Consider the following 15,338-nt stretch of genomic DNA (forward strand, 5'->3'; position numbering starts at 1 on the left):
CATCTTGGGTGTCACACTCCTGTGGATAAGTTTATCCACAGGGGATGTTCACACTGCAGGGAAGTAGTATGCGAACACCATACATCTTCCATCCTCACCAGCAATAAGTATTTTCACACTTCTCTCATTCATCCTTTTTCTCTCCCTCCATTTTGTCCTTTCTTTGTGTATTTTGAGGCCAAATTTATAATCCTCAAACATATCAGCAAGCTTGTGTATTGGAGAGAAGCTGAATGCAGGGCCCATTTGGTCTTCCCCACAAGTATTTCATGTGAGGAAGAAGTATGGCTAAGGCAAAAGTGACACTACGTCTCCTTGCCTATACATAGATAAAGGTAGTATTTAGGTGGACTGATTCACAAACCAGACTAACCCAAGGTGTCTTAGCACAAGAGATGTCTCCGTGCAAGGAGACAGAAAGGAGCCAGGGCCCATTTCCATGATGTGGCACAGCTCACAGCTGTACACCTCAAATATCTGCACCTCTCCAGCCATTGCCAAATTGTCCCCAGGGCACAGGCACTGCCCATGCTGTTCCCCAAGGAGGCAGGTTGGGGACAGCGGCAGATGGCCAGGGCCAAAACAGTGCCAGGGCCCATGCAGTAATGTGATGATGCATAAGCCCAACCACCACAGCACTATTTAGTTCACTTGTATAGATATCATTTAGAAGTCCCAAAAACTAACTTCTGGCCTGTAGTCTTCACAGAGAAGAGGTAAAAACAAAACAAACAAAAAAATTATGAGTTCAACCTCCCAGTTTCAGAAGAACCGCAATAAGGGGATTTTTGCAAAGATCTGGTTTAATTACTTCACCTGTTAGCACTTCAGTCTGAAAGACTACTCATTGGAAGCATTCTGGACCAAACATAAAAGATAGTAAGACATTTCTCAGTGCCTTTCTTTTGTATTTTACACTATCTCCTCTAATACATTTTTAAGCGATTCTTGGAATTTTGGTTTTTGTCTTCCTGCATTTGTCTTGCTATACTGACATTCATGGGACAGACTCTTAGATCTTTCTTCTTTTTGATCTGTTAAAATTATAACAGAAAGCAAGAACATTATAATAATATAGATTAAAATAAAACCTAATAATCAAAATATGGATTGAACTTTTACAGTTTTTATCTTCTTTTCTTCCTTCCATATTTTGTTCAGAATGTGTCAGGGTTCTACGCAGAAATAGATGGAGCGAAAAAGGAACTGCAAGAAAAACTAGCCAATCTGTCTCTGTTTGATGATGATTTGGTAGAAAAGGCTATGCATCATGCACACAACCTAAGAAGACTTGCTGATGAGCTGGACCGGTAAAATTTAACTTCAGCAGAATCCGTTCATAGAAGTGCTACTCACTCATTGAACAGCTGAATGAACAAATGACAAGCAGAAACACAGTGATATTAAATATGCTGTCTGCAAATATGCACTAAACAAATCACTGTTGAGTCATGTATGGAAGGACTTCTCATGGTCCGGAGGGAACAGCTGAATCCTTTCAGAGAATAGACATATATCTTGCATGACATTCTCCCTTTTCTAATTTGGCATGTTCTTCTCTTCCCATAGTAAGAGAATAGAAAGGTAGATTACTGAAAAGTAAAACAATACAGGCAGATAAAATGGGATTTGCAGAAACAGCTCATGTCAGTAAATCCATTCACATTTAAAAATGTTTAGCATTATGGGCCACAAAATAGACTTTGGGATAATTTTTGTTCGAGAACTGGTTTACAGATGGAGTAGTTCTGATTGTCAATAGGTTGTGTCCCAGTGAAACTGGCCCACTGCAACACCAAAAAATTACTGTACATCTTCCTATTTTGCTGGAAGATACTAAATTCATCAACTTTCTCCCACTTTACTAAAAAAATCTCTTCTAGACGGATTTGAAATATGACTTTTATTTGCAACTGGGACTGGCCATGGAACAGCCACTGCTGCAAATGAATTCTTAAATAAAATATTTCACCAAATTCTACCTTAAGTAATATCATGGACATATGCTTTTTGAAAATAAACTTAAAACTACTCTTCAGGTATACTATCTAAACACCAGTTGTTTCTTAATATTAGTCTGCCCTAGATAAGAGATTAAAATAAAAAAAAAATAACAGATGGTTTTCTTTTATACAATTGTATAAAGCTGACATCTGTAACTCTGTTCTAGAATGCCACACAAACTACAGACAGCCTAAAAAATAAATATGTTCAGTCTGAGATCAGCTAACTGGGGGCAGCAGAATCACTTGAAAGAAAATACCCCATATGGCTAGCCTTCATCCCTTACCAAAATAATTTTAAAATGACTACCAAGTCCAACACATTAGGAATTTAGCAGAAAGCAAACAGAGATAATTACAAAATATCCAGATGGAAATGTGCTGACTTTTTTTATTTGTTGAGAAGATTGTCCTGCAGTGAAACTGTAATCCCTTAAAACATTTAGCCTGTCTTCAAATCATTTTGGTTTTACGGGTTGGCTTTATAAGCTTGTTAGGCTTTTATTTGGCAGAGTTTCTTCTTTTGTCTTAGGGGAATTTTATATTAGGGAAATTTTATATTAGGGGAATATAGCAGGAAATTCTGGCAACAACACTGAATCTGGAAATTTAATAATCCCTCAGTGTGCAAACACCTTCAAGTGAATATACACATATAAATATATATTTAGAGAACATATCTAACACATATTCTAAAATCTATTTACCACAATAATATTAAAAATAATAAATGGCTAACAGCTGAAGGTTAAGCCTTGAACCAAATACTGTTTGGAATCTCCCCTGAAGACCGGTTATCACCTAATATGCAAACCAAGCTCTACCAAGCCAGCAAAAATATGTTGTGTTTTTTAAATCTAACATTTTGCAAAGTTTCATGACGATGGGCAGTTCTTCATCTGACTTCCCTCTTTTCCCACCTACTTTCGGAAAATATAAACAGCCCAGGGATAAGCTGTCCTGATCACTGGCACACACAGGTCTTTCCATTCATGGCCAGAGTTATTCCTAAAGGACAACTGATAGATCTGTTATTCTTTTAATTTATGGAATATCTAATCTAGGGTGTGGGGTTTTTTTTTTTAAAAAAAAAGCCCAGTAATCACTTGTTGCTGCTTATATAGATGTTAAGGGTAAAATTCCCCAAGTTAAACCACTAGAAAGGACTTTCTATCCACATAGTTTTCATCTGCTTCAGATTGACATAAATGGTCATACACAATAAACAGAATACTACTCTACTACTCAGGCCAGGTATATTTATGTGTCTGATTATGTAGTCAGAATTGACAGAATGTTAAGTAAATTATTCAATTTGAAACCACTTAGATTTAGTTTGATTTCTTCCTCCTTTTACTCTCTTTTTAACAGGAATTTGTATGGTGTTGATACAAATGGTTTGGTACAAAGGGCAATAAACGCTTCAAATGTGTATGAAAACATTGCCAGTTACATTGAGGAAGCTAACAAAGCTGCATTGCTGGCACTGAACACAACAAACCGGGTCAATGACGTAAGTAATTTTCATCATATCAGCTTTTAGTTTGCTTCAGGGACTTCAAACACCTAAATATAAAGAAAAAACAAGATTTAGCTTAACTGGCAGCACTATACTTCTCACTGCTCATCTTGCTTCACCTATTTCTGAATTAAATCCTAGGTGGTTAGTTATTCTGCCAGCCTAAAGTCCCCTGGTACTCAAAAAGATGCAACTTGTTCTTCTGTCCCTAAATAGAGGGTGATGCTGCTCTGTGTTGTTACTCAAATTGAGGCATTTCTGTAAAAGTACAGACAACTCCGTGGCCCTGTAGGAACCTGATGTGGCATGTAGTGCTCAAGTCTTCCCGTTCCACGCAGCACCAGGTGGCAGGAAAGGTCGTCAAGACATCTAACAAGCATCACCGTTTCTCATAGAAAGTAAAGTTAAAATGGAGCAAATATCCCACTCGTACACTCAGTGCAAGGATAAGGATGCTAATTTTGTCTCTGTCCTTGCTATTCTATAACACTTCATATGTATTTTTGTATGTATAAAGCTTCCAACCTGTATACATGCTGTTTATCAGCAATTTATTAGTGAGATAGCAAGAGGATTTGGTTAGATTACAAGGGCCTGAACCCCAGGGAGCTGTGGGATTTTAAATCCAGCCCTCTGCTTTCAGCACACTCCTGAGGACTGCAAGGCAGCTCCCCACGCAGTGCAAGCATCCCATTACCCACCCGAGGTGACAGCAGAAATGAACAGTCACAGTGCCTAACCAACACGTAGCGTGAGCATCACATTGACCGTACTGGAGCTGATCAATTGATAGGACTTCTGTGCTCTCTGCATCTTTGTTATTCAGTGTTTTTGTCTGGAAAAGCATACATTTCTCTAAACTTTAATTGCAATTTACAGAAAATTTTGCTTTTCAGACTTTTTTCCAATCCATCTGCCAATCTTAAGAGCAACAAAAAAAATGAAAACCGCAGTGACTTTGCAGTTGCACTTCTATGAAGGAATAAAGAGGAACATTCAATAAGCATTATTCTGACTTTCTTTTTTGAAACATACTTATAGGCTGCAGTTGGAATTGATACTCAGATCATTTACCATAAAGGCAAAAGCGAAGAACTTCTCAACCAAGCCATGGAGCTACAACATACAGCAGATTACAGTAAATATATATTCTTCCTATTTTCCCAGTCAGTTTAGAAGCATGCATGTTAAAATAAATTTCAAAAGCACATCACTAAGGCAGAACTACTGCTGTTAGTGTATTGATCGAAGTTACTACACAAAGTACTTGAAACGGCCATGGGCACAGTTTGAGTAGTTCACGTGTTGTCATCCTGCCAAATGCTGAAAGTTTTTTTCATTCACAGAAGGACCATTTCAGATCGAATCACTGTCTAAATAGGAGATCCTGCAAACAGCTGTTCAATTTAAATCAATTCACAATAGTTTAAGTGCTCAGAAGGCCAGATTTCACCAGTGAATATTAATAATAAATGTTAAAGGATTTTGGAAAAAAGCTCTAAAATTACAGAAATTACTTCTTCAGGCTTTTTTCAGGCTATTTTGAGTTCCTTAAAACTTTTCCTGTACACTTGTTGCAACTATTCTCGGCAGTTCTGGTAGAGCGAAGGGAGAGAGAGTACTGACTGAGATACAGGTCTCCAGATTTTTCCAAGTGACCTTCTGACAAGTAAATAATGGCTGGGAGCTGCAAAACTGCATTTTCCTTTAGGTTATGTGAAGTCAAAGAGTGCTAGTATGCCTTATACTAAAAAAAGCTACAGTATACTGCCTATGGTGTATTAAATGTTTAGTAATGTACCTCTACAGGATAAAATTTACCTTTTTAAATGCTACTTTGATGCCACTCAACTCTACCTCCTGTTTTCTCCCCACAGGTAATGATTTAACCATTGCAGACACTAGCCGGCATGTTAACAGCACTCTTGCTAGAATGAATGATCTGCGAAGGCAACTGATGACAGCCATCACAAAAATGCAATCAGCAGAGCCAGGTTGTAAAAGCAAATTCATCTTTACGATGCTTTATCTTCATACATTTAAGAGCATATTTTACCTTTGCATATGGCCTATGAAGTTGATATTAAGATTTCAGTCCCAGGGAGGCCTAAAGGTATTTGACAGAAACAAGACCTAAAAAGCAAACATCCAGCTTTAACACACTCATAATAAAATCGTATGTTTTGCCACCTGAAATTATTAACATTCTTCTTGATCCTCCTTACTACAGTTGTCTCCTATGTTATTCTTGATGTTTTCAGTACTGGAGACTCTACAGGTCTGTGGATTTATTGTATTGACAGTCAAAATCTAATTCACATATACATCACACCTGGCAAGCAGAGAATTTGGGAGGTAATTACTAGCAGTCTTCATTGACAAAATCACCTTAGTTTTTCAGAAAAGAGACATCACAGAGTATCCAGCAAGTATATCTGAAGGTGTTCAAAGCTGACATCATTAAGATTTTTTCATTAACTTCAACTAAAAATGGCTGGGTTTTACTGCCAAGACATTACCATATGCAAAATGTCACAGGTTTTACAAATACAGTAGATGGTAACTCCCCCAAAAAACAAAAACCTCAAAATGCCAGGTATGAAAAAACAAAAACATTTGAAGTGTCTTGGGTTTCTCTTCTTCAAAAATATCTTTCACAAAAAATATTCAACAAATACACACATTTTCTTTTTAAATCCTGATGAAAATCAATGTATTTTTTCATCTCTGTTCCAACTTCTTTGGCTATATAACACTCATCAAAATCCAAGAACACTGAAAATTTCTAACTATCTAGAATGAAAATAGGAGTCTGATAAATTTTGAGAATTAATATAACTGTAGACCAACCACAGGAAGTTTTGAACATTCCTTGTGGAAATAAAGAGCAAATCAAGCAAGGAAGGTTGGGGCCCCATTCTGCAGAAGGTAAAATTCCCTTAACCTCACCACCTTCTCAGTACTGGTTATAGCTCACTTGAATCTATGAAAAAGTTCATTTCTTCTCATCCCCTATTTATTTTGTAGTGGAAGCCAGAGAACGTTTGGAGCAAGCTAAACTGAAGACTGCAGAGGCTGTAAGTGCTACCATGACAGTGACGCAGGCTACGACCCCCATCGATGAGAACGTGAGGTTGTGGTCTCAAAACCTGCAAGACTTGCAGCACAATTCAGCAGCATACGACAGTGCTGTGCATTCAGCTGGGGATGCAGGTATGGTGACCTGAATTTTACCATTCCTTAGCATTAAAAGGCCAGGGAATCACCGCAACATCTTGTTGTATGGATTGTTCACATTGCATATAAACTTCTAGCATTTTACATCCTTGAAAACATTTCAAAAAATAGCAGTTATCTAGAGACTTGACTATACTTTAAAACTGTTCCATACTGGGGCATTTCCAAAAATGACCTAAACAGTTAAGGGTTGAAATCTTACTGGCTTCTAAGTTTTTTTTAATCAGGATACCAAGGTCACACGGAATGGTAGACAGCTTAAATACTTCTATTATTATGATTGATGGTTCAGTTGTTTGGTTTTTTTAACACTCGGAGGCATTTGAAAACAGGGCCCTTTTGTTCTCAGTGGACAAGACATGGTCCCTGACTTGATTAGAATGTAGCCTAAACAAAGAGGGTAAAGAGGATTAAGGAGGAAATATAATATTTAAGCAGAATGATTGCTGGGAAAGCTTGTAAGCACCACATTAATTCCACTTTTATCATCGGGGGGTGGGGGGAAGGATACTAGAGTAAAAATTGGAAGATTTGTTATGAAACACTTAAGGTAGCTAAAAAGACAAAAGAAAAAAATAAGGCAGGCTACAACACTGAAATAAAGATGATAGGAAAGATCGTAAAAAGAGGCAGGGAGAGTGAAGCTGAAATGAAGTTATTTGTGAAAGAAGGAAAAGAACAATTAGGAAAGAAAAGAATCAATCTAGAAGTGAAAATATTCAAAATAAAAAATTGCTGACAAGCACCACCCTTTATTGCTCAGTGTATTCCTGGCTCTGCCTAGGAGGCTTACTAATCCCAAGTTATTCATGGCTGGGGAAGCTGAAAATCCAGAACAAGAAATTTCCTGCATACGTTTCACAAGTACCATCACCTGCAGCATTGTTCAGCAATGTCTTTCCTCCTGAAAGTACCTCAGAGAAGGTCCATAACTCCATTGAGTCTGTCTCCAGAAAGTCTGAATCTCAGATCTACTGCCCCAAATCCTTCTGTCAGGAGCTTTGCAACTTGAGTGCCTTTTTACTGCAAATGGTGTTGAGTACCAAACCCAACACTGTTTCTAGCATCCCAAAGCCACACTCTGCCCTCTTAACTGGGGAAACCCAAGGGTCATGTTACTTCCAGTATTCAGTGGTGGACAAGCCCCTTGCAGTAGGATTTTTGGTTGAGTGCTCCCAAGAACTGGTATAAAAGTTGTTCCCTACACAAGAAGAAATTCAGTACTGTACAATATCCCACCTTCTGGCTCTAGAACTGGAGACAACTCACATTTCTCTAAGCTTTTCTTCCAAAGGAAACACTAAACCACTCCCTCTGGGAATGAGTAAGTATAGAGGAATGAAGCTGGGTTAATTAACATTGATAATATACAACTGTGGGTTGGCCGATGTAGATAAGGTGCAGCTGTGGCTGGTTCTGTTAAGTGGTTGGGCAGCCAATGAAGAGGGAGCAGCCAAAGAAGAAGCAGAGAGGGGAAGAAGCAGGAGGAGAGAGAACACGTGCCCTAGATGAGGAGAAGGCAGTAGAGGGGCTGACATGAAGAGTGTGCTGGTACGATATGGTAAAAGACCTTGTTGCAGCTTGATAGTTTGGAGAGTGCTGCAACAAGTAAGCTTGCTGCTAGTCATTGTGCAGAGCTCCTTAAGTAGTTGCATTGCATTGCTGTAGGATGTTTTTGATCACCACAGAGCACAGTTCAGGCTGTGAGCTATGGGCTTCAACTCCCATTTAAGATAATGTAAATGAGGATATGATTGGCATCCAGGGAGGGAATGGTATGACGAAAAACATCCAAGATAAACAGTCTGCTATAGCTTATATATGAAGGTTTGGGGGTTTGCTCACCTTTACAGAGCAGCAACACGAACTGCATTTGTCTCTTCACGCTCAAAATGCCAGCAGATGTTCAGGATTCCAAAAATCTGCTCATATTAGCTTGTTTTACTGGAAGAAATATTGAGAGGCTCCATAAGAGTGGATAGACCCAAGATATCCCAGCTGTCCTAGTTGGTCATGTTTCCAAAAAGTCACGTGTGGTACATGCACCATGAGTTGTAAAGAACAGCTCAGCTCCTATGTGATGTGCCTGGCAAAAATGTCTTCTCTGTGCTGGTGGGTTTGCAGGTAGGGACTCGCCTTGAAAGTATTGTGATCGTATCACTGCCCGGAGGGCCTGCTTACTAACGGTTTGAGAGATGCTAATATGCAAGCTACAGTAATGTGTGACCTACTACATTTATGGAGCCAGCTTTTTCCATGGCATTTTTTCGTCTGAAGGCATTTTTAGCTGAGGAGACAGATCAGTGCTACAAAAGAGGCTATAGCATGATGTGACTGATTCACAGCCTGCAAACATGCCAGGGCATGGTGTTCTCGCATCAGCTGTGTACGTTGCCAGGAGAGGTTAACCTGGCAGGAGAAATGCCTATCAAAGTTGAAAGGAAAGCCACAAAAGATGTTCAGACAGGTGCCCAAAACACCTGATCATCATGCCGATAACACTGCCATGGCAGCTGAAGCCTCTAAGCTGACATGTCTGGACTGCCTTTGAATAAAGCTTGCATTTGATTTTTGGAGGGGTGAGAGCGTGTCTTGGCTGTGTGGTTTGTCTGAGAATACTCCCTGTGTTGTGTCACCATTGTGCAGGCAACTGGTAGGCTTTAGCAAAGCAGATGAAGGACAGGTTGGGAAGGAAAACACAAAAGGAGAAAGTGTCTGGAAGGTTATAGTCAAGGTATTTCCTCCTTGACAGTTTCCCTTGTATTCTTTTTTGTATTTTATCACTGGGTGAGACTAATTTCCTTTTTCACTCTCACCTTCATCCCAAAGACTAAAACAAAAAATCAGTATTCTTCTGTGTTGAAAAATGACATTATAAAGGACAAGAGGATGAGATTTATGGTGAGATTGTATAACAGCTAGCAGTAATAGATGTTAGTTTTGTGTTTTCATTTTACAGTTGTGTTCCCAGTTTGATACTTCAAATTTCAAACAGATGAAAAGCCAGTTTTTCAATATATCAGAACAGGAACAATTCCAATTAATTTGCTGATTAATAAAAAAATAGGTGTTTGAAATTTGCTAAATTACTTTCTGATCTTGCAATTTTTTTTTTAATTTAAGAATGTGAGCTTTTTCCCAATGCAATGGAACATTCACTTCAAAAGGCAGAGAAAACTTTCTCTGAGTTGATTATTATACTAGTTGTGTTTTATCTTTTAAGTAGAAATTTAATGTGTTCTGGAATTAATGTGTTATCCAGAATTCACTGTAGTTCTTTGAGGATTTGCTAAAATAATGGCATTTTAATGCACAGTAAGCCTTCTATAGAATATCTGATTACCAACTCCCAGCACATAAGGCCTTTCAGGACTTAATGGGCAGCGCTGGAGAGTTTAAAGCTCTGTATGGCCCACTCCTACACTGGAAAGTAAAATACAGTGAAAAGACCCAAGCAGAGAGAGAGCAGGACTGTGGCAAATACAGTTTTCCACTCTACTCAAAGAGAAGCAGGACTTGCAGGACTCCACGGGATCTTCTCATACTCTGGGTCGTTAAGAATGAGGCTGAGATGCTACAGTCTTTAGTCAATACAGAACTGGAAGCACATAGAGAAGTGATTGGAGGCTGTTCTTCCTTCTTTCCCTTCTATACAGTCTCAGTACAACTGAGGATTAGCTCCTCTACCTGTGTCTCTGCTATCTTTGCAGACGAGAGTGAAAATATGAGGGGGAGAAACACAAGAGGAGGCAGACACAAGTTGACAACCCCTAAAATATAACTGCAAACCCTACAAATCTGATCTTAACCTTTATAGTGAATCCATGTCATTAAAAATTAACTACGAATACTGGATCTTTCTTATATGCATGTAGCTTGTGGCTAAAATCACATTTCATTACACTTAGCTAGCTGTACCTACATCTAATTAAAAATGAAAAATGATGTGATGTGTAAATATCCTTCAAAGGGCAGCAAGTCATTGGAATCTGATGTGATGAAACTGGATTATAAGTATGGGTAGCTATTTTTCTTTCTCTGTAATTTTTCTGCTTATCTTTCTGGGAAAGGACTTCTCTCCCTTTGAACACAACAAAACACCTGCATTTCCCTTTGATGCCAATCCTACTTGCACACGTACCAGAAGACACAGCAGTGAGAGACTGAAGGTCCTGGACTCTGATTCATGACCCCTGGCAGATATAGGCAGGAAAGCTGAAGAGGTTGCCACTTGCGAGGGCTGGGGCAAGTAGTAAGCACAGTTTAGGTGCATATGCATCATCAGCTAAGGCTTTCTACCGTTGTGCAGTACAGGCCTGTTGCCCCAGTCTGAAAGCAGCAGTGTTTCTGTTAGCAGAGTGGGCTGTGAACCACATGCAGACACATCACCTGTACAGCTGTTGCGGCTATCTGCGTGACAACCTTTGTAAGAGATGCACAGCTGAGAGCCGAGGGAAACAACCTATTCATCTCCTCTAAAATGAACTTGAAGAGCTCATGAACCCATAGCTCCTAGGTGCAGTTCCCAGGTCAACCACAGATATCCAGTGAGCTGCTGAACAAATAATCCTTCTGCTCCAGTTGCCATATCTGTAAAATCTGGTTTAACATTTATTTGCCTTGAAGGAAGATTAAAAGGTTATAATGATTAACATTTGCAAAGCTTCTTGAGCACAGTATTACAGAGGTACAACAACATGGTAGTACCTAGGATCCCATGAAAAAGTAGTCTCCTTCGTGCAAACTTCTTTGCAAAAACTTTTGCAATATTAGATTCTGATAAATTACTACCCTTTCTGAAATTCCTGCCCCTCACACAGCACAGTGAGAACTTGTTCCTAATGCAGAAGGAGATAGGTGAGTTAACCTAAGAGGCTAAGGAGAAATTTTTCTGAGTTAAAAACCAAACTGTCACTTCTTTTCTAACTGCAGTGAAGAAACTTACAGAAGTCTTCCCTCAGCTCCTGGACAAACTGCGCACAGTAGAACAGAAGGCACCAGCAAACAATATTTCTTCCAGCATTCAGCGGATCAGAGAGTTAATTGCTCAAACCAGGAGTGTAGCTAGCAAGGTAAAACCTTTGCATGGGACTTCCGTTTACTAATGCTAATAACCAAATGCATCTTACTAGGAGCTCTATTTTCTTGGGTGATGTTAGAAGCCCAAACTTTGACATTGTTACCTCCCAACAACTGGATAAACAAAACACCATGGAAGTCATCAAAATCTTTACAGTTGCTACTTGCAAGCAAATAACATTACCATGGTATTTGTGGTAGACTACTGCTACTGGAGTAGCAACTTTAATTAAGTAATTGGCACAGTATTAAAGATGGCTACAATAACAAAACCATTTAAAGCTAAAACTAATAGGTCATTACTCTGCTGGCAACATTAGTCATACACAGTAGTAATTATGGCAATTTAATGCAAACTTTTCTGAGATTACAGTATTTCTTTTTTTTCTTTTGCATTAATTTTCTGCAGGATAAGATAATCTTTGGTTCACATGTTTAATAGAGAGAAACACTTTTATTATCATACATAAATTATGAGAGATTTTCTGTAACAAGAACACAAAGGTCAAAACTGTATATTTTAATTCACTCAGAGAAATAAAAAATGCAGTGTATTATTGTTATGTTCACAATGCTGGCATATGCTGTCCACATGCATTACTTCAAAAAAGAAAAGGAAAAATCACTTAGCATATGTGCAGTGCTTGACTGTTCTTTAAATCTATTTTGTCATTCAAGCATATTGTGCTTAGACTTGAAAACATTTCAGTTATGTTGAAGGCATTTTGAACTAAAATGAACATGTTTTAAAATTTTACTAGCATCTCATATATATCACTGTAACTTCAGTAATACAATAGGATTGCTCGTGAACAGGAAGTTGGTCACACTACTCCCAAAGCAAAGAAATAAATTTATAGCTATATAAGAATTTCACTGGGCCACACGTTATGATGTAGCCCTGATTCAACTAAACGTACACATACTGAAATGTAATTTACTTTATTTAATATGCTTAAGCACAGCTAATTAGGAGCTTTAAATAATTTTAAAATTAATTCCCTTCACCTTCTTTACAGAGTCTTCCAGAAGGGATTGTTACAAACATACAATTTTGCATGGCCAACTTTTAAGTGCCAACACTGCTTTTGCAGTAAGCAAGGCTGCTGGCTAAGTATTCCTGTATATCACCTTAACTAATGTCCCCAGGCAGCAATAACGTGTCTCACTTTGCACACTTGCAACTGCAGGTCCAAGTTTCTATGATGTTTGGAGGCCAATCAGCTGTTGAAGTCAATCCAAAGATCAACATGGAGGAACTGAAATCTTTCACTTCCATGAGCTTGTACATAAAGTTTCAGAAAGACAGCCCACAACTGGCAGCATCTCCAGACAGATTTATTTTGTACCTCGGAAACAAAAATGTAAGAGAATAACCCAGCTATTTTTATATATATATAAAAGAAAAAAAGAAAATGGAAATAGGCTTGAAGTTTATTTGCCTTTGGTTTTTCCTCTCACTATTTCTCCGTTTCAATATAAGAGGTATCTACTATGAAACTGTCATTGATTTTGTGACAAGCAATGAGCAAGGGTTGCCAGGACCCTTATCCTTGAAACTTCTCACCCCAAACAATGAAGGATTCTCTCCAAGAAGCAAATTAGACAGCCTGCACAGCTTGCTGCTGTGATTGTCACTGCTGCAAGCCACACTTGGTGTCTCCACTGAAGTGCTCCGAAGCAGTTAATGTCACTCTGCTTGACTTTTGTGGGCCACGTTTTAATCAGGTTTATGCTGCTGACAGAGTCAATTCCAAATCTCCAAAGTCACAGAGCCACAGGATAAGCAGGTTTCTTTGTATGTGGCTTGTGCTGCTGTCGTACGCTGAACATGGCTACTTCAAAACCTCTAGGAAGGGCATATAGTCACACCCCCGGTAAGTGTTGTGAAATAATTATTCTTTAAAATGTGGTTCCTAGAAGGAAAAAAAATCATGCCTCACAAGCCAGGTAAAACCCTGGTAAGCTTTTTCTTTGGAAGGGTAAAGAGGCAGGCTTTTCTTTTTAAGCTTTTCTAAAAAGAATGCTAAATATAAATCAAGTGAAACCCCTCTTGGCAAAATATTTAACTGCAGCATAATACCTGGGCTTTAGACAAATATTTCTTCCTATTTCCTGCATATGACACTGCACGCTAAATACTCATGAACAGCTTCCCGTTGAACATGACCAATTTACGGTCAAAAGGCATCTCATGACCTTGTATTTACCTCAGTCAAAATGGATATGAAGTAAAATATCAGAGACTTTTTCTGTACAGTTTTATATGGTAAAGAAAGCAATTAGAAAATGAAGCTTTTCTTTATTAGTTATATTTAAAGGTGTCATTTAGTCTATCAAAGCCTACTCTTTACTAATGTTCTACATTAAATCTCTTTGGATGTTGTAGCTCTGACATTCTTCTCCATTGGTGTTTTAGGCAAAAAATTACATCGGTCTTGCAATTAAAAATGACAACCTTGTGTACATTTATAATCTGGGGGGCCAAGATGTGGAGATACCTCTGGATGCCAAGCCAGTCAGCACCTGGCCTTCTTACTTCAGCATCATCAAAATTGAGAGGTAAAGTGATAATCTGTATTTCCCCAAAATCAAACAGTTAATAGGAAAAAAAAAAAAATCGAACAGGCTGGGTCAGAACTGCTCATCAGGAGGCTTCAGTGCCTGGTTCTAATCCTGCTGAAATAAAGGGAAATTCTCTGCCTTTAGACAGCCAGGACCCAAGGGGCCACAGCAGGGAAGAGAAAGTGTCTGTGGTTTCTCTCTTTCTTTTCCCCCCAGTGCCTGCTAGTAAGGAAACACAAACTCTTCCTGAGTTGGAGGCTTGCCTGTTCTTTTTTAAGTCTAGCCAACACAAAACTCTCATCTCTTACAATTCCCTTCTACAGGATTGGAAGACACGGCAAAATGTTTTTAACTGTGCCCAGTCTTAGCAGCACAGCTGAAGAAAAGTTCATCAAAAAGGGAGAGGTTCTTGGTCCTGGCTCTCTCCTTAATTTGGAACCTGAAAATGCTGTTTTCTATGTTGGCGGAGTACCTCCTGACTTCAAGGTTGGTCAGAAAAATACTTTAAATTCAAAAGTAAATAATGCAAACTTATCTTGCTGGGCTTCCCTTTAAACAGAGAAATGGTTAATAAATAAAATGTCCTTATCTAGTAATTTATCATCCTAGGACTCTTATCTTCTAGCCATGGCAAAACCTACCATTTTCTCTAGCACATCATGTCATACAGTAAGTCAATCAGATTCCTGTCAGCTGTCATTCAACTTTTCTGAAACGTAGTAAGAAACAAGCATGCTAGCCGTTAAGTAGCATGCATAAGTTAAGGCCTATTAGCTCAGTTTAACAAAGTTTGCAGGCTACGAGTTTTTTTCAACGCTAATGAGTTCTTGGTGTTTACAATTTTTTCTTTTACAGCTCTCACAAAAATGAAAAGTAATATATTGTTAATATTAGGACACTGTGGGAAACTAGCAATATACTGATTTGTTTGAATT

The 15,338-nt window shown here is 38.6% G+C and overlaps 1 protein-coding gene and 1 long non-coding RNA gene across 3 annotated transcripts in view; one reads left to right on the forward strand and one right to left on the reverse strand.

Annotated features, from left to right (window-relative positions):
* The window catches only part of LAMA4 (laminin subunit alpha 4), a 107,232-nt gene that overhangs the window by 63,199 nt on the left and 28,695 nt on the right, over window positions 1–15,338 (forward strand). The window contains exons 14-22 of the mRNA XM_040598932.1: window positions 1,162–1,310; window positions 3,375–3,516; window positions 4,564–4,660; window positions 5,400–5,516; window positions 6,550–6,735; window positions 11,692–11,831; window positions 13,029–13,202; window positions 14,258–14,400; window positions 14,727–14,889. Coding sequence (XP_040454866.1) covers window positions 1,162–1,310; window positions 3,375–3,516; window positions 4,564–4,660; window positions 5,400–5,516; window positions 6,550–6,735; window positions 11,692–11,831; window positions 13,029–13,202; window positions 14,258–14,400; window positions 14,727–14,889 — 1,311 coding nt within the window. The remainder of the gene's footprint in view (window positions 1–1,161; window positions 1,311–3,374; window positions 3,517–4,563; window positions 4,661–5,399; window positions 5,517–6,549; window positions 6,736–11,691; window positions 11,832–13,028; window positions 13,203–14,257; window positions 14,401–14,726; window positions 14,890–15,338) is intronic.
* Window positions 13,104–15,338, reverse strand: part of LOC121090409 — a 34,468-nt gene continuing 32,233 nt past the window's right edge. For both annotated transcript variants that reach the window (XR_005828540.1, XR_005828539.1), the window contains one exon: window positions 13,104–13,187. This is a non-coding gene — a long non-coding RNA (uncharacterized LOC121090409). The remainder of the gene's footprint in view (window positions 13,188–15,338) is intronic.

Source organism: Falco naumanni, chromosome 6 (genome assembly GCF_017639655.2).
Source record: "Falco naumanni isolate bFalNau1 chromosome 6, bFalNau1.pat, whole genome shotgun sequence".
NCBI lineage: Eukaryota > Metazoa > Chordata > Aves > Falconiformes > Falconidae > Falco > Falco naumanni.